Genomic DNA, 19,749 nt, shown 5'->3' with positions numbered 1-19,749 from the left:
CTGACTAAGTGGCACCTATCAACAATAATATCAGTAGAATTACTGTATGCCCCAGGGAGATTATTGAGATATATAAGCCATAGATATATGAATGGATTTGGGGCTCACATTTAATTCTTGCCCTAATCTAAGAACAATTAATTTTTAGGATATGGCCTTGCTTGATGCTCACCCTCATGAAGAGATCACTGAAGATATGGGTGCTTTAGCAAAGTGTGGTGAAGACACTGGAAGGTGTCTATCAGACAGACTAGTATCAGGGTTATTAAAGGCTTATCTTCAAACAAACAGTCCTTTAAGCAAGGCATCATCTAAGTCCTCATGGAAGAAGCACACCAGCCTGTGTGATCCAAGGACTGCAAATAATATAATATTGTGTTTGTTTTGTTGATATTTGTCCATTTTTGAAGCGGCCCCATTTTTCAACAATGAGTCCTTTTATAGCAGGTATACCACTCTATATAGGCTTACATGGTGTGAATTGAAAGGCAGTAAATCTCTTCCCGGCCTCCCCCTGCATGACTCTCTATTCTGCCTATGTCCTTGCACAAAATTCCTACTATTGGCGAATCCTTTAATCTATTGGATACAGTTTCTTGAAGTCACCTGCTAAAATGTATATATACCTAAGGGGTAGTAGTAATTTATCCTGAGCCTTTAGTTTCTTAGTTTGAATGGATTTAGCAGATTATATATAGTTTTTAATGAGAAAAACAGTCGAGCAAAATTGGAGGGAAAGATCTGGAATGTTTCTTCAGGTTGAACAGAAAACTAGAACCCAACTGGAAAAATGCAGCAATTTTGCCTGCTGACTGTAACTCACGGCAAACCTAAGTGGCCTATTCCTGCCTTTATAGCAGCATATTGCACAACACGTCAGCAATCTCACACCATTGCTGTTATCTTTTCCTACTTACCATAGTTTCCTTCTTTCCCATTTTCCATCTTGCAAATCATATTGGAGGGCTTCTTTTGTTAGCTTTCTTCTTCCTTTAAAAGTCAATTTTGTTTCTTTCTCTTGAAGACCATTTAAAATCTGTTAAATCCCTCTTAGTCCCACATGGATTCTAACGTTGTATGTAGGTTTCGATATATAGTGTCCCTCTGTAAAACAGCAAGAGATACTGCCCACTACTGTGCTATCATCACAGTTGTTTTTATGTTTGAACCTATCAATGCAGCCACTGTGTCAATCCATCTTGTTGATGGTCTTCCTCTTTTTCACTGCCCTGCTATTTTACCAAGCATGAGGTCCTTCTTTAGGTCCTGGTTTAGAGGGATGAAACGGGCTTGTTTACTAATAGTTTAGGACAGATAAAAGCTGAGACATTGTCTTCTCATAGTTCTAAAAGATTACCCTTTGGCATTAACAACAACAAAAAAGGGATGAGCTGAATTTTCATAATTTTATCTTTTCCTCTGAAATGAAAGAATGTCTATCTATCTGCTGTCTCACTCACTGAAAGGAAACATTTCAGGAGATTTAACCATGTCTGCACAAATGTTAACATCTTTCCCCCAAACAACAGAACTTAGAATAATCAGGATTACAGTATAGCTTACAATTTCTCATCCTCTGGGTCATGATGGTTCACCCAAGTTTTTGGGTAGCACTTTTATGATGATTAAGAAGTAAGAGTAAATGGTCAAAGAGAAAGGAAAGCAAGTAGAAGCATACAAGAGTATGTAAAAAAAAGTATTGCTACAAAATCACAGAAATTTTTATTAAACAAAAATATCAAATATAAAGCTATTGTTCTTTGACATTTTTTCAACCTATGTTCATACACTTCGTAAGTCAGGTATCCATTTCTCTAACCATCCCCCAAAGAAGTATGTGCTCTTTGATATACATCACATAGAAACCACAGTCTTGGTATCCTCAAGGGACTCTAATGATGTTCCTTTGAGTGTTCTTTTAGTTTGGAAACAAAAATAAATCTGAAGGGGTCAAGATAAGGGCTTCTAGTGTGGATGGGATAAGATTTACCAATCAAGTTCTTGGATATAGAATGAACAGGTCCATTGTTATGAGAAAAAAAATATTGGTGCAAATTTCCTGGTGTTTTTTCACCAAGACAGGTCTTTTTATTTTCTTAGATTCCTAATAATAAGCCCACCTGGCCGTCCTGTGTCTTTTGAGAAACTCTATCAAGATGACCTTTGTAAACTCCAAAAAGTCACTATAACCTTCTGAGCTGACTTGGCCCAGGAGATACTCAGTGACTTCACTATTTTGATTGGACCCTTTTAATCAAAGGTACCCTAAGGAGACTAACTACAGTATATTAATTCGTGAGCAAACTAGTCTGTAGGTATCCACTGAATATAAAACATGTTTATACACATTTTGTTTGGAATAAAATTGTGCATGTAGGAGTTGGAACCCGAGCGGCAATACTTTTTGACTTGCCGTCCTGTAGTAGTAAATGGGCCGAGTACATTTCACAAGGAATAGAAGGCAGTACACAGGAAAAGATAAGGGCTTGGTCATTCCAGAAATATCTCCTAATTGCATTTGTATTTGTTGTTTGTTGTTAGGTGCGGTTGAGATAGTTTTGACTCATGGGGACTCTATGTACTATGGAAGGAAACACTGCCTGTTCTTGCACCATCCTCCCAATCATTGCTATGGAGGAACCCATTGTTGCGGCCACTGTGTCACTCTGTCTCATTCAGGGTCATCCTCTCTTTTCGATGACACTCTTCTTTTTCAAGTGTCAGGTGGGCAGGTCTTCTATCCATAGTCTTTGTAACTTCCATGAAATGCTTGGGTGGGTGTAAACAAGTAGACTAGATGGGACTAATATGAGGGTATTGTTCAGTTTTACCGTTTCGCTGAGTATAGTGTGAGCCATCTCAGAAGCAGGAAGGGAGAATCTTGTGACCACCAAGAATGAAGAACTATAAAAGCAAAGCATGTCTAAAATCCCTTCATGATGTGGACAAGGAAGCATTGGGCTTTGCATAGACCACAGAATGAGGAAAACTGTGAGCAGAAGGCTGGCTTGGAGAGTCACGTGCTGGTCTTCCTGGAAGGTGCATATGCATTATCCTCTACCTCAGGATAAATCTTTAAATGCGTGTTTTGTTTTGTATTTTTACATTAAAAAACCATTTTTGGGGGGGCTCGTACAACTCTTATCACAATCCATACATACATTCATTGCATCAAGCACATTTGTACATTTGTTGCACTCGTCATTCTCAAAACATTTTCTTTCTACTTGAGTCTTTGGTATCAGTTCCTCATTTTTTCCCTTCCCTCCTTCATCAATCCTTGATTATTTATAAATTATTATTATATCATGTCTTATACTGTCTGACATCTCCCTTCACCCACTTTTCTGTTGTCCATCCCCCCCCCTCCCCCCGGAAAGGGGGTTATATGTAGATCCTTGTAATTGGTTCCCTCTTTTTATCCCACCTTCCCTCCACCCTCCCGGTATTGCCACTCTCACCACTGGTCCTGAAGGGATCATCTGTCCTGGATTCCCCGTGTTTCCGTGTTTTTGGTTTTTTTTTATGGAAAATGTGATGGCATTTCTCTTCAATTTTTCCTTCCTATAGTAAACCATATGATTGTTCTAGAGGAAATCACCAATACCAGTCTATCTCAGAGCACTAATAACTAAGATATCAATCTTTATGCATCCATTTAACTTTTGACAAATTTCAATTTTCCTAAATTTGTACTTTGTTCATTCCACATCTTGATCATTAATGCATAATCACTCCTGCTTCTTCTCATTTGGAGTCATGTCACCTCAGCAATCGAAAGGTGTGGAAACTATAGCCAGGTCCTTAAAGTCAATTCTGCTTTGAAAAACACATCTTTTCCCCAATCATATGTCAAATGCCTTCCAACCCGAAGGGCGAATCTTCTGGCACTACATCAGACAGTGCTCAGCTGCTGTTCATAAGTTTTTCACCAAACAAATAAGCAAACCAAACACAATCTGAACTCCTTGCCATTGATTTGATGTGACTTGTAGCCACCCTATAGGAGAAACTAGAACTGTGCTTTCGGATTTCTGAGGACTGAAATTTTTACAGGAGCAGATAGCCTCATCTTCTGAGCAACAGCTGGTGAATTGAAGCCACGGTTTCGTTGTTGTTGTTTTCACGAGTAGATACAATGTTTTTCCTAGTCTTAGCCTTGAGGCTCTTTTAAAGCCTGTTCATCATGGGTTGCCCTGCTGGTAGCTGAAATACTGGTGGCATAACTTCCAGCAAAACATAGCCACCATACTATGACGAGTGGTAGCTTTTATATTTAGATTTGGGTTTATTGTTTAGAATGATACTATATGGGATATCATTTTTAAACCATAGGGAATCACAGAAATGTAATTTTGAATGTCAACCTGCTAGTGTCTGTCTCTCCCTTAAAAAGCTTTGTGGCTCTTCCTTCTCTGACTGCAGCTCTCTCAGAGTCTGGAATCAGATTGTCTTGGATTTGACTCTCCATTTTGTCTCCTACCGGTTATTATTATTTGACTAGTCACTTAATGTCTTGAAATTTTCTCTTCTAAAACTAGAGTAATAATATCTACCCAACTCAAATATTGATAAGATTAAATATATTCAAGTAGATGCACAGTGCTTACAACAACTGCAAGATAAACGGACTCCTCTAGTGACTCCAAGGCAGAAGATGCGGCTTTCGGTTCCTGTAAAGATTTACAGCCTCAGAGCCCCACAGGAGCAGTTCTGCTCTGTCCTATTGGGTGGTTATGAGTCAGAATGGACTTCATGCTAATGAATTTGGCTTTCGGTGACTGGTCTCATTTTGCCCAATAAATCTATTTTTGTCTTAATTTCTGAATTCCATGATTTGAGAAGGCAAGATCACTCAATGGCCTTTGTATGGATTTTTAAATTTGGTGGTTATAATAATTACCAAAGCAGGTAAATTTACTTTGGAATCTGTGGTAGTCTGTCTTTCCTGTGGGTCTGCTGTGGACCTGCATACTTCTTGGAAGAAGCTGACTTTCACAGAGGCTCCAAGTTCTTTGGTTAAGGTTACAGGAGCAGCTGTGCCCCCCTGTGTAAAACCTCCAAATAAAAGGATTGACACTTCTGATAACCTTTTCTCAATGTGGTGACATTTCTGTTGGCTTTGAATAGCCCTTGATATTTTAGTACATTTACTCAGTGTTGATAGGCCATTTCTCATTTTTTTATTATTTAAATCATTTTATGAGGAGCTCATACAACTCTTATTGCAATCCATATTATATCCATTGTGTCAAGCACATTTGTACATTGTTCCACCATCATTCTCAAAACATTTGCTTTCCACTTGAGCCCTTGGTATCAGCTCCTCATTTTCCCCCTTCCTCCCCCTTCCCCCTTCCTCATGAACCCTTGATAATTGATAAATTATTATTAATTTATCATATCTTACACTGTCCAACGTCTCCCTTCACCCACTTTTCTGTTGTTCATCCCCCAGGGAGGAGGTTATATGTAGATCCTTGTAATTGGATCCCCCTTTCTATCCCACCTTCCCTCCACCCTCCCAGTATTGCCACTCTCACCGCTGGTCCTGAGGGGTTCATCTGTCCTGGATTCCCTGTGTTTCCAGTTCCTATCTGCACCAGTGTACATCCTCTGGTCTAGCCAGGTTTGTAAGGTAGAATTGGGATCATGATAGTGGGGGCGGGGCAGGGGAGGGAAGGAAGCGTTTACGAACTAGAGGAAAGTTGTGTGTTTCATCGATGCTACACTGCACCCTGATTGACTCATCTCCTCCCCGCAACCCCTCTGCAAAGGGATGTCCAGTTGCCTACAGAAGGGCCTTGGGTCCCCACCCTGGACTCCCCCTCATTCACAATGATATGATTTTTTTTTGTTCTTTGGTATTTGATACCTGATGCCTTCGACACCTTGTGATCACACAAGCAGATATGCTTCTTCCATGTAGGCTTTGTTGCTTCTGGGCTAGATAGGCGCTTGTTTACCTTCAAGCCTTGCAGACCCCAGGCGCTATATCTTTTGATAGCAGGGCACCATCAGCTTTCTTCACCGCACACATTTGTCTTCAGTGATCGTGTTGGGAAGGTGAGCATCATGGAATGTCAGTTTAATAGAACAAAGTTTTCTTGCATTGAGGGAGTACTTGAGTGGAGGCCCAATGTCCATCTGCTACCTTAATACTAAACCTATAAATATATGCATATAGATCTATTTCTCCATCATCATATATAAATATATTTACATATGTACATGCCTGTATTTAGGCATCTATATATGCCCTTTGCTCCTAGTTCATTTCTCTATTTCCTGTTACTTTCCTCTTGTCTCACTATAATGCTCAGCCTTCATTTGGGCCTCAGTAATTCCTCTTAGTTACATTGCCCTTGATCACTCCCTACCAGGCCTCCCACACCCTCCTTGCCTCTGGTTTTGAATCACTCATTGTTCCCTTGTCCTTGGGTTGGTTAACACCACCTCCTTTCCCCCACCTCTCCCTCTCCCATGTCTCCCCAGAACCACTGGTGCCTTGTTTTCTTCTCCAACTTGTTTATCCAGCCTGTCTTATCTCAGTAGGCCTGCAGAGATAATAATATGCACATAAAAACAAAACAGCGCCAAACAAAGCGACACAGAAAAACAAAATGACAGTAGCAACAACCAAAAAAAAACCCCAATGACACACAAAATCAAAAACAACAAAAAAGAAAAGCCTGTAAATAGTTCAAGGTCTGTTTGTTGGCCTTTAGGAATGTTTTCCATTTGGGTATGATGGGGTGCCACGCCTTGGGCCCAAAGTCTATTTTTGATGCTCCCTTGGAACTTCCTTGCTCTGCTCCCCTTGCTGTTCTTTTGTATGCCTTTAGTGTTTTGCCTCGGTGTGATGGGGTCAGCTTGGTCACAAATCCCACACCCTGTCTCCAGTGTTGTCCCCTGTAGGGCTATGGGTCAGTGCAGGATGTCGCACCTCGTAGTGGGGCTGGCCATATGGTCCTCTCTGTGCATTGGCAGCTCTGAGCGGGGCTATTGTCCTCTGAGCTTAGTGGGTCAGGGTGTGCTCCACTCCCTTCCTCTCCCTTCATTTGGTTCCGCTTCCTTCTGGGTATGGTAGGTTGGTTCCTTTCCCCCACCAGAAGGTCTAGTGTCATTCTCTGTGACACACCCTTCCAGGATGGGGGTCAGGCTGGGGCCAGCCCTATAGTCCAGTCTTTTTATGGATTCCTCCACGTGTTACATTGAGATAGGCCATTTCTAAGCAAAATAGAACTTAGCAAAAGCAGGGCCTCGTGGTTTCCATATGTGAGCATTAATATATAAATTATTTTCCATGCTTTCATTTTTGGATGATTGATAGGCACTCAAATTTCCTGATAACAGCCTCCTTTGTCATTATAACTTACAAATGGGGTTTCCGTGTCTGAGTGATATCTTTCCTTTCTAACTAGACATCGTTTTCCAAGTTTGCCATTTGCTTAGTTATCTTTTGCCTTTTAAGACACTCATGGAAGCTCTGCCAGAATTAACGGACCATCAGAGTTATATAATAAACATGGTTTTGTTATTGCTGTGGGAGTTTGGAAATGAGAAAAAGGATAAGGACATATAGCTCTGGTTGTACACATCTTTTTCTGTGTTCTAATAAACATTATTGACATGTCCATGGAGATTTAAACATAAACTTAAGGCGTCTGCAAACAACTAAATGAAGGTGGTAAATTTAGCATCCAGGAATATATTGATGATTGATTCAATTTTTCTCTTTTTAATATTCCGGGGAATTCACAGAGAGCTTTTATCCATAATAATATCTTCGTAAGTTTAGCCTGACCTGAGAAATCAGTTGGGTCCCAGGCCATGTGCAGTAGGAATGGACATCAGATTGCGACTGAACTTGGGTATGGCAGATAGAAAGGTATCTGAGTTTGCAGGGACGGTGAATTATTTAATGTGATTCTCCTTGCTAAAGTCTCTAACTCACACCAAATGACCTTTTCCTGCATGGGTCTGATAAGAAGGTGGGGGAAGATACTGGTAAGCTTCACCTGTGAGTCATCGTGAACAGGATTCCCTGGAGTGTCACCCTGTTGTGTATCAAATAAGGCCTCTGAGAAGCAGGTGGAGGGATCTCATTACAGACAAGATCAAGGAGTGGAGCACATCCTCTGGACCCAAGACCCTATGCAGTGAACACCCCCCCCCCCCCAATCTAAAAGATACCATCAGAGAAGCAGCAGAACCAGGATCCAGAGCATTTAGTAGAGTGATGTACTTCCTAACCTGCAGAGCAAATAAAGCTGAGTGCTAGTGCTTTTGTGGAGGAGCCTGGCTTTTGTAGTGGGGTGTCTCTGGGCACTTAATTGGGGAAGAAGTTGGACTTGCTGATCCACTTTAAGTGGAGCTGAGTGCCTTCGGGCTGAGACTTACTGGACAGGGGTGCCTCTGGGCACTTACCGGAATTCAGGGAACTGAGTTTTCTGACTTACAGAGCTTTATCTGCATGCTTTAGGGTTGAGGTTTACAGAACGGTATGCCCCTTTGGGCATTTTTTAGCAGACCTGAAAGAATGTTGTGACGTATCTTCATAAACAACTCCATCCTAAGAACTTTCTTTCTTTTTTTTCCACCCCAAAGCCATTTTATCAAGAACTCTTTCAGATACTATACTATTCCATAGTTCAATCACATCAGGCAGTATTGTACAATTGCCAATACAATCAGTTTCAAACCAGTCTCTTGTTTCTTGCACTCCTTGATATCAGCTCCTCTTTACCCCCTCCCTCCCCCACCATGTCCCCCAGGAACCTTATTCTACTTGTTTTCTCTATAGGTTCATCAATCCTGGGTTTCATAGACTGAAACACAGAAGACAATATAACAACAATTCAAGAGGGTACCCACAATGACATAATACATCAGAGATAAACTCCAATATGAAACACACACCCACACGCCCCCACACAAAAAAGTATTGAAGACTAGATCAAGCCCACAGTGTATCAGAGGGGGGATCAAGTGGCAAGGTTTTAACCAATTAAGCCAGGTTTACAGTTTTGATCTCCTACAGCCATCTGTCCAATACCCTGTTTGATGACCAGTTTATTCCCATCCCTCAATTATGAATGGCGGGAATTCACTGGAGGCACATTTCCTGGGTAGGTCTCACAAATGCATCTTGGCTTCCACAGTCATCTGCAAACCAAAATCTCACAAGTTAAGCTCTGATACTACTCCCTCTTTCGGTTTTGAATTATATAATTTATAATCCTTGGGGCATGGCTGCTGGTGTACTTCTTCCATGTGGACTTAGTTGACATCTCATTTAGATGGCTGCTCCTTTGAAAACAAGCCTTTAAGACCGCAAACGCTATTATATTTGATAGCAGGGCACCTTCTGATTTCTTCACCACACTTTGCTATAGCACCCATATCATTTGCTCTTCCTTCATGGGGCGTGTATTGAGCAGGGTCATGCTGTAAAACTAATTGTTCTTACATTAGAGCTAGCATTTTAAAATAACATTACAACTTGTTATTTTCCTTATAAATCTTTTAATCATGAGCTTTGTCTGTGAGTCTGTGTAGCTAATGCAATGGACATTAGAAACCAGAGGTAACATAGAGAACACTAATTAAGACATCACAGAATTATTTCATTTTCCCCCTTCTATCACCAGACGTAATATCCTTCCCATCCTCATAGGAAGGTAGTACACAAGGAAAAAAAGAGAGGGAGGTAGATAAAGCATGCAAAAGATGAAGAAAATGAGAAGTCAAGGATTGAAGAAAATACCGAGAGAGAATCGTGCAGTGGAAACTGTTCAGCAAGAGGAAAGGAAACGTTTAACCAGGAACTCCAAAAGACCAGTGTAGGGGACAAGGGGCTAATTAGCTTAGATAAAGGTCTGGGAATCTGAGCTCACTTTCTCTGTGTAAACCTATTCAAAGTCCTAGATTTGGTTATTTTGTTCTAAAATGGTCTCTGATAAGAGAAGACTGTTCTATTGAAATAATTTTTCCCCTCATCTTAGGGTGTCCATTTATCCGTGTAGTGGTTTAAATAATCACAGTCATAATTATTTCAGTTGGGCACATTTTTCCTTTTGTACTGTACTTATCTATGCAAGTTTTCAACATATTCATGAAAACATCTTGGTCTGCTTAAAGGGATTAAGCTCCATGGCACCCCATGAAAACGGGGACACTACCAACCCTGTACTTTTGGTAATTAAAAAATAAGTCATAGATGCTGTCCTCAATGAGTTTACTAGTCTATTTTTCCCACCTTGTTGAATCTTCTTAGTTCTTATTGGGTAGCTTATACCTTAATAATGTCATCCTCACAATGCTTTCACTGGCTGATATTTAAGCAGGATCCCACATGTATCTTTATTTCTTGATTTCTCTTAAAATAGGAGGGCGTGAAACATATGAAAAGTACGACATGTTGTTCCACACACAGATCTGGAGATAAACTGACATTCTTCTTTCTTCTCTCCACCCAAATAAGTTGATTTTGTAACTCTGGAAAAGCGTAACAGAGATTTCACCTAAAGTCCTTATTAGTGTAGTGGGGATAATATTGTTTACCTTACAAGGTGATTATGAAGCTTGTTTAGATAAGATGTGTAAGATGTCTGTGGCAGAAAAAATGAATTGCTTCCAAATCTGATACCAGCCTTCCTCCATAATAATAGAAACATTAAGTTTATCTTGGCACTTATCCACTTGGATAAAGACTTCCCTTTGTGCCTTTGTGTCCACAATTGTGTGTCCACAAATCCCTTTGTGGAATTATGTTTTAGAGTTAAGAAACTGGCACGAAATTGAGGGTAGTCTCCGGGCATCTGCCAAGAAATAAATGAATCCTGCCATGCGTTATGTGAGTAATCTTCGAGGTAGACCCATCCCCAGGTAAGCCTTCAGATGAAACCAGTCTCAGCTGCTGCCCTGATTTCAGCCTTGGGAGAAGCTGGAAAACAGATAATACAGTTAAATAATGCCCTTATGGCTAGCTAGTGCACAGACTGAATTATTAAAGCTCCTAAATTTGGGGATAATTTGTTATACAGCAATAGATAAGTAAGAGAGGGATATTGGTGGGAGTGGTATATGTAACTTCCATGATATGTCATTAAAGAGAGGGTGTGCCCTTCTGCTGCTGCTTCTGCTTTTGATAAATCATTTTATTAGGGTCTCTTACAGCTCTTATAACAATCCATACCACAATGGTATCAAGCACATTTGTACATATGTTGCCATCATTATTTTCAAAACATTTTCTTTCTACTTGAACCATTTTTATCAGCTCCTCTTTTATCTCTCCCTTCCCCATCTTCTCACCCTCACGAACCCTTGATAAATTATAAATTATTATTATTTTTTTTTCAGGAGAGGGAGCCTTTGATTGGCTGAAGGACTACTTGAGGTGAATGAAACGCGATGAGTGGGTGGCCCCGATGCCGGGCCGGCCGTGCTTGACAGGCTTGTAAGTGATGGAGAACTCGCCCAGGTAGTGGCCAATCATCTCCGGCTTGATCTCCACCTGGTTGAAGGTCTTCCCGTTGTACACACCCACCATACTGCCCACCATCTCCGGGAGAATGATCATGTCGCGAAGGTGCGTCTTCACCACCTCCTGCTTCTCCATGGGCGGGGCCTCCTTCTTGGCTCTGCTTGCAGCCGCTTCAGGAGCGAGTGCTGCTTCCTCCGCAAACCGCGGTTCAGGCGGCGCCGCTGCCGAGCGCTGTACAGCTGCATCAGCTGCTCGTAGGACATGTCCAGCAGCTGGTCCCGATCCATGCCGCGATAGGTGGACTTCCGGAAAGTCCGCTTCTTCTTCTGCTCCACCTCCGCCATCTCGTCGGTGCTATGGGAAAGCTATTATTATTTTATATCTTACACCATCCACTGTCTTCCTTCACCCACATATCTGCTGTTCATCCCCGTTTGGGGTGGTGGTGGTGGTAATACGCTGATCATTGTGATAGGTTCCCCCTTTCTCCTTCCACCTTCCCCCTACCCTCATGGTATCACTACTCCCATTATTTTTCCTGAGGGTTTTATCTGTCCTAGATTCCATGTGTTGAGAGCTCTTATCTGTACTAGTGTACACGCTCCGGTCTAGCCGGATTGGTAAGGTGGAACTGTGGTCATGAAAGTTGGGGGGTGGGGGAGGAAGCATTAAAGAACTAGAGGAATGTTGTGTGTTTCGCCAGTGCTAAACTGCACGCTGGCGAAACTGTCCCCTGTGACCCTTCTGTGAGGGCATGGCAACTGTCTGCAGATGGGCTTTGGGCCTCCAATCCGAACTCCCCCCACCCCTTGTTCACACTGATAAGTTTGTTTTGGGTTTTCTGATGCCTGATACCTGATCCCATTGACACCTCGTGATCACACCAGCTGGAGTGCTGCTCCTTCTTGCTAGTTGGAATGAGGATATTATTGCTGGAATTCCAATAGCCATCTCGAACATAAAATGACCTTGGGAATGAAATTCTAATAGAGTAGAACAAGAATTGAAAAAGGATCCTGTATTCCTGAAGTTTTTATATATACTACTGCCTTGGATAATTTCCTTATGGATTTGAGCAATAGAAAGAGCAATATCAGCTCTTTAGTTTAAATGGTATTGTGTGTTTTCTGTCACTTGAAGATAAATCTAATCCTAATCAATAATGGCATCTAGTCCTATGCTTAAGACCTGGTAAATATTTAGGATACACCAGTATTTTAATACCCCAGCATCAAGGTAGAAAAATTACAACATATCATGTGGCATCATTCTTGTATTTCAAGAATATGTAGTCTGATTCCTAAATGGTTTTAATATTTTGGTTAAACTCTTCTCGTTAATCTCCACCTCTGACAGTCTCCCTCTTATGAGAATTTAAATGATCTAGGTTTTCTAAAGAATGGTGAAACCTTTTTTTGCAATGGGAAAAAATGATTTTGTGATGGCAATAACCAAAATTCACTGTCATAGAGTTCATTCTAACTCATACTGACCCTATAGGATAGAGTAGATACCCCTGTGGATTTTAGAGGCTGTGAATCTTTATTGGGGGTCGTACAATGCTTATCACAATCTGTACATCTATCCATTGTGTCAAGCACATTTGTACATTTGCTGCCCTCATCGTTCTCAAAACATTTGCTTTCTACTTGAGCCCTTGGTATCAGCTCCTCATTTCCCCCCTCCCTCCCTGCTCCCCCCTCGCTCATAAACCCTTGATAACATATAAATTATTATTTTTGTTATATCCTACAATGTCCAATGTCTCCCTTCACCCACTTTTCTGTTGTCCATCCCCCAGGGAGGAGGTTATATGTAGATCCTTGTAATCGGTTCACCCTTTCTATCCCACCTTCCCTCCACCCGAAGGGGTCGTCTGTCCTGGATTACCTGTGTTTCCAGTTCCTATCTCTACCAATGTACATCCTCTGGTCTAGCCAGATTTGTAAGGTAGAATTGGGATCATGATAGTGGGGGGAGGAAGCATTTAAGAAGTAGGGGATGTCTGATACCTGGTCCGTTCTATCCCTCATGGTCACACAGGCTGGTGTGCTTCTTCCATGTTGTCTTTGTTGATTCTGAGCTAGATGGCTGCTTGTTCTGCAAGAAGCTGTGAAACGTTATAGGAGCAAAAAGCCTCATCTTTCTCACGTGGGCTTGAATCATAGACTTTACTGTTAGCCAACTGTGTAACCCACTATGCCACTAGGGCTTCATTGGGATGGCAATTTTTGTTATTAGTATCATCAAATTGACTCCAACTCATAGTTACCCTCTGTACAACAGAACATAACACTTCCCAGGCCAGCACCATCTTCACAATTGTTCTTATGTTTTAGCCCACTGTTTGAGCAATAGTAACCCCTAATTCTATCCACTGACTTAAAAATGAAGTTTTATTCATTTTTACAGAATATTTAAATAAATTATAAATTCCAGTTTTTGTCAGTGGCAAGTGAATTAAACTTGCTAAAGGCCTTTAAAATCTCTGAGCCTCACTCTCCCGGTTAGCAAAAGATGAGCAATAGTATTACCTTCTTTATATGATCTCTTTCACATAAGTTAACACTATTTGTTTGGCTACTTCAAATTTCATATTATTTGATTCTAATATGGGTGGAGGGAAGGTGGGATAGAAATGGGGAACCGATTACAAGGATCTGCATATAACCTCCTCCCTGGGGGTTGGACAACAGAAAAGTGGGTGAAGGGAGATGTAGGACAGTGTAAAATATGACAAAATAATAATTTATAAATTATCAAGGGTTCATGAGGGAGGAGGGAGCAGCGAGGGAGGGGGGAAATGAGGAGCTGATATTAAGGGCTCAAGTAGAAAGCAAATGTTTTAAGAATGATGGTGGCAACAAATGTACAAGTAAAATGATTTTAAAAATAAAGATGGACTTTGAGCTGCTCTGGAGAAAATGCTTGCACCTAAAAGAATGAAGCTAATGTTGACGTTCACAGGCACTAAGTTCGATTAAAAGGTCAATTCGCAGGGCTCAAGGGGACAGATAGTGCAACTTCCCATGCGTCCTTCAAATCAATTGCCATGGCTAGGAGGAAGCTTCCATCTTATGCCCATGGCAGATTAAATAAGGACAACAGATGATTATCTTTCTTTCCGCCTCCCCTCCTTCCTTGAAGAACTCCACAGATGAAAACAATTAAAAACCTACCTGGCCTTTCTTCAGTCTTCCATTATGGTGTCTTGACCCTCAGATGTTCAAAAAGCACTTCCATAGAGCTTGATTGTACATCTGGGCTCTTGGAAAGACCTAAGTCTCTTCATTATGATGCTTAAATGTTGGTCTCTGCCTGTGGATTTGATGCTGCTTGTTGCTGTGGATCATCTGTGGGATAATTAATTTTGGCAAGTGTTTGCTGGCCTCATTTGCTGGAAGTCAGGCCTAGTCACATAATCAGATCCCAGGTTCAAATAAATTGCTCTGTGCTGCTCTTCCAGCTGCTTTGGCTTGACAGAGACTGTTCAATATCAGAATTTTCTTACAAAGCCCTTTACTCCCCACCCCACCCAAGAAGCTTAGTTCCCTCAGGGGTGTGATAAGAATTGAAATCACTGGAAAGTTATTATAGCTTTAATTGACGATAAAGAAATTCTGTGGTGGCCCCAGGATTTAGCAGGATCAGACATTTTATAAACTAAGCTTTTGACAGAGCAAATGGCAGCTACAGGCTTAAGTATTCATGAAGAAATATATTTTCCACTACATAAAAAGATGTTCTAACCTGTCACCAAACACTTTTGAATATTGAGGCTAATGTTATATATAATATTACAGATATTTCTTTTCGTTTACTGACATTTTTTGCTTACGGTTTTAACCAAGGGTGCCAACAATCTATAGCTTTTAAAACCCTAGGAAGAGACCAAACTTAGGCTTTCCCTATTTGATGAAGTAGTACATCAATGTGGTCATGAGACAGCTTTTCTTTCTTAGTAGCAGGACGTCATGTTGCTTTCACAGAAGTGATTATTTCAACAGCAAAACTTATATTTTACATTTTTAATGAATTGGGTTTAGGGACCAAAAGATGTGGAAAAAGACCTCCTTGAGGTATGGTGTACTTTTTTAAAGTAGCATTAGCTGTTTGGTACCCCTCATATCAAGTTAAAAGAGTGCGCAGTTTAATCACAGCTTATGAAACTGTGTCTCAAAACTGAATGTTGGGATTCCAGAAAACGCTGGCAAAAGAGAAGGGTTTCTGAATGCTCAACCACCAAAAATTAATTGAAAATCAAATGCAGAATGAATCCAAGGTGTTGCTGGCAGCGCTTGCCTCTGTTGCAAATTTCTTGGGCAAAAAGGGGTCACAAGTGGAAAAAAGTTTAAGAAGTCAGACTACTCCCTAATTATAACTCTTAGGTGTGATAGAGTTTTCCCAGTGAAAAATCAATAGCTCTGGATGAAGCACCAATTGTATACTATTTAAATGGTCATATGTTATGCTCCAGGAACTAAATTCTAATTTGCCTGGTATTTATTTCATTTCTGGATCCCTATGTGTCTGCTGTTCTGTATGCCCGTCTTCTTTTAACACCTTGGTGAACTTCTACTTCTCTTCAAAACCTAAGTAAAAATAAGGTTCACCTACTTAGACAGACTTAGTTTCTCCATCCACTGTTCTATCTGGCATTGTGGTCATACTTCTAGTAATTCACTTAGAACACTTAATTATAATTACATGCTTGCATGTTTATTTTCCCCCACAAAACTGTGACTTCCTTAGGAACAGGAACCATGTCTACTTTGCTCTCTGCTGTGCTCCTACTAACTAGAAGCTCAGACCATAAAAGAGGAACCTGTTATAATTCACTGAGAGAATTTTACAAAAGAAAGTAGGATACTTGTTTTCTTGGAGGCAGGAAATAAGGAAAAAATCGGTTGGAAAATTAGGGGTATCAGAACTTGAGTTTAACTGCAGTGTTTGTTTCTGAGACTTTTAGCCGCAAGGAATCCTGTCTCAAAGCTTCACTGTGTTATCTTCTCCCAAGATATGTTGTCCCTGCTGGTTTGTTCCCAGCTTCTGCATTTGAGAAAGGTTCCCGAGTATTTGTCCTGGCAAGAATACTTCCTATAGATGTTCTTAATGTAAAATACAGGATTCTGAGATCATGGGATCTACACGAAAGAACCTTTTTTTCTACTTGTATCTGCTGCCATAGCTCAATTGTCCTAAAGACTTGGACACTTTTGTGTGACCTGATTTTCTCCAAGAAAGACAACTCCCTCATCCCGAGAGTCAGTGAAAGTCTCTAGAAACTTTAGCAAGGCAGATGAATCCGCCAACCTCCTCACTCTGCCAATTCCATCCTGTACATGTTTTAACCCTCAGGGTAGAGTTAATGCCTGGAGATATTCTTTCATAACACTTGTTTGGCAAGAAAAATAGAAAAAAATTGATAGCAGCCAAGGGTCACAGTTTCTACATTCAGCAAGAATATCTTTAAACATATTTTGCTGTTATTTTTGCAGCGTAAAAGAGCTCACAGTTTTGCGACAATTCCTCATATTACCTTTCTTGGTTTTGCTCCTGAAATGAAGCGATCACAGCTATAATTCTAGATTGCATACTTTCTTTACATTTGTGGTCATTTGAAAGTCTTAAATGTATCCCCCACCTCCCCTTTTCCTAGGTGAGAACATGCTTTGTTTTCAACTTCTAAGAGAGGCACTCTTAATTTTAGGAACACTGATCCTCAGTGATATCTATAAATTGACATTTGGAGATATATAAACCTCAAATTAGAAGAAAATCCATGTGCTTTCCCCCCCTTCATTTATGGTTTTAGCACAAATCAACTCACAAATGGGCCATCTATTCCTTTTCTTTGCTGCACAGCCTGGCGTTGCGGTCAGGGACTCGGAAGGCCAGCTGGGCTACTCTGCCTGTGATGGCTTGGCGATTCCCGGAGGAAACAAGATGAGCGATCTCTACACAATAAGGCTTGTTGCCCATCAGCAGTGCTGCCAGCTCCTTGAGGTTGTGGACCAGGAACTTTCGGAAGCCACTGGGCAGCAGGTGCTGGGTTTTCTTGTTGCTCCCATCACCAATGTTGGGCAACAATATCTGACCCTTGAATCTTCTCCGCACCCTGTCGTCAATGCCTCTGGGTTTGCACCAGTTGTGCTTCAACTTGACATAGCGGTCTGATTGATGCCAAATGGACTTCTTGGTCCTCTTTTTGACAAGTTTAGGCTTCACCAGGGGTCTGAGGGCAGCCATGGTGCCTTCAAGAAAGAGGTTGATCTCGGTCAAGTGAGTCCTGGAAGGAGGCCTCCCTGCCCAGGACCTGAACACTGTCGCAGAGTAGCTTCCACTCACTAGTTACTGAGCAAGGGGGAATGGAATGGGTCTCTGACAGGCTTGTTTTGCCTCCGGTCTCGGAAGCTGGCAGAATACTGGTTATTCTCCAGATACGATCCTGCGAGGCCATGTGCATTTTTTTATGCTTGAATTTTGTTTCCTGGGGAAAGAGGTTCGTATATTTCACCAGATTCTTAAAATGATCCATGAGCCAAAAGTAAAGTTCAGAAACATCATTATATAGGAAAAAAACAATACATATGTCCCAATATTATAAAGAACAAAATGAGGGTCTTTGAATCAAGAGGAAGTGTCATTTCAAATGGAGCCTTATCTTTCTTTAGAAAGTTCTCATGAAATAAGAGTAGAACTTTATAGACTGTGAAAACTGGTTTGTGGATGGAGCCTTCGTACTCTGCGATTTGTCTCCATATTCAAGTTTCTGGGATGCAAAGACTACTAGCAGAGCTATTCCAAGTCACATACAAATCGCCAGTTGCGGTCCCTAAAGGAGAAACAGCAATGGAACTGTTGCTGCACTTCTAAATCTTTCTCAAATATTTGAGGTCCAGATGTTATTTGTAGGTTGCTGGAGAAAATGTTCCAGCATATTAATATCTGTAAATTTATACGTATAAACCTGTGTACATTTCTTTATCAATCTGCATTTATTCAGCACTCTAAGATGATTTACGCCCTCCCAGTCCCTGAAAACCCTGAGGACAGAGTGTTACACATACTCCCAATTATTTATGCATAAAAATATGAGGTTTGGCCATGGGACCCACTGACATAGCTAAACATTTTTGGCCTTCTCACAAGGTAAAGAGTGGAGATGTGGCGGTTTGTGGACTCACATTCCATAGTCTGCATTGGTCTGTGGGGGAAGTGAAGAGCGGGGAGAAACAGAACTCCTTTAACTTCTTGTGCTACCCTCTCAGAAACAGGCTTTCATCAATTGAGGCAAAATATTAGAATTTTACCATTTCAGATTTTGTCAACTGGAAAACTAATTTTTGTCTTTTCCCAACACTGTTCTCTACACCTATATTTGGTTTCGGGGCATGACTGGGGGTGTATATGTACTAAATGTTTATAATTCATACTTGATACTCCTATTCAATTAGACCTGACGAATATCTGCTGCTCTACCCTATTTGATATAATTGATTTCTAATCTAGCCTTCTAAAAAGCAGGGGCCATGATATACTTGGAATTTCCCTGCATGTCTAGCACAATACTCAGCTTAGAATAAATACTCATTATCTACTACTTTATTCTAGTTTTCACATTGACTAGCTATTTCTGACCTTTAGTGACTTAAAATTTGTCTTATTCTTAAAGATGGGTATTTGGGGATTTTCATTTAAAGTTTTAAAGCCTTTAAATGAAAGAACGGGGCTCATTAGCCAGATGTGACTTTATACTTTTAGACTTTGCAGGACTGGAAGCTTCCAGGACTTACTTTCATTCACATCTGCATAGAGGACTTAATTTTAATAATGGTCCCATTAAACAACAAGAGAGAAACCATTTTTCAAAATTATTCCACATGGTAAGGTAAGCATTGTTTAGTTGAAGACAGGTTGAAAGTATACTAGGAAGTTTTACAGAACGACATATCAGACAAACTGTTCTTTCAACAAGTCCTTATTTTTTCCCTAGATATTTTTGCCTTTTAATCTATCTTTTAAAAGCTTATGCACAATCTGGAGGAGAAAACAACGGGACTGACAGTTCCGTAGGGACATGGGAGCGGGGGAGGTGGGGTGAAAGGAAGTAGTGTTAACAAACCCAGGGACAAGGGAACATCAAGTGATCCAAATTGGTGGTGAAGTGGGTGTGGGAGGCCTGGTAGGGCATGATCAAGGGTAATGTAACAAAGAGGACCTGCAGAAACCCTGGTGGGGACTGAGCATGATAGTGG

General features: G+C 40.9%; 1 protein-coding gene, 1 non-coding gene and 1 pseudogene across 2 annotated transcripts; all 3 read right to left on the bottom strand.

Moving 5' to 3' along the window:
* Positions 1 to 11,364: 11,364 nt before the first annotated feature.
* On the bottom strand, positions 11,365 to 11,835 carry LOC101647127 (annotated as a pseudogene).
* A 5,497-nt stretch (positions 11,836 to 17,332) lies between these two features.
* On the bottom strand, positions 17,333 to 17,740 carry LOC101646071 (60S ribosomal protein L32-like). Its single transcript, XM_045298539.1, has one exon. It carries the CDS (start codon positions 17,738 to 17,740, stop codon positions 17,333 to 17,335), a length of 408 nt encoding a protein of 135 aa, XP_045154474.1.
* Positions 17,741 to 17,812: 72 nt separating this feature from the next.
* Positions 17,813 to 17,949, bottom strand: LOC115872636. The gene has a single exon (XR_004047970.1). It is a non-coding gene; the product is annotated as a small nucleolar RNA SNORA7 (small nucleolar RNA).
* Positions 17,950 to 19,749: the final 1,800 nt, after the last annotated feature.

The sequence above is a fragment of the Echinops telfairi genome, unplaced genomic scaffold (genome assembly GCF_000313985.2).
Source record: "Echinops telfairi isolate 266 unplaced genomic scaffold, ASM31398v2 ScPeMD7_7427;HRSCAF=8465, whole genome shotgun sequence".
NCBI lineage: Eukaryota > Metazoa > Chordata > Mammalia > Afrosoricida > Tenrecidae > Echinops > Echinops telfairi.
This window is presented reverse-complemented; position numbering and strand designations above follow the sequence as displayed.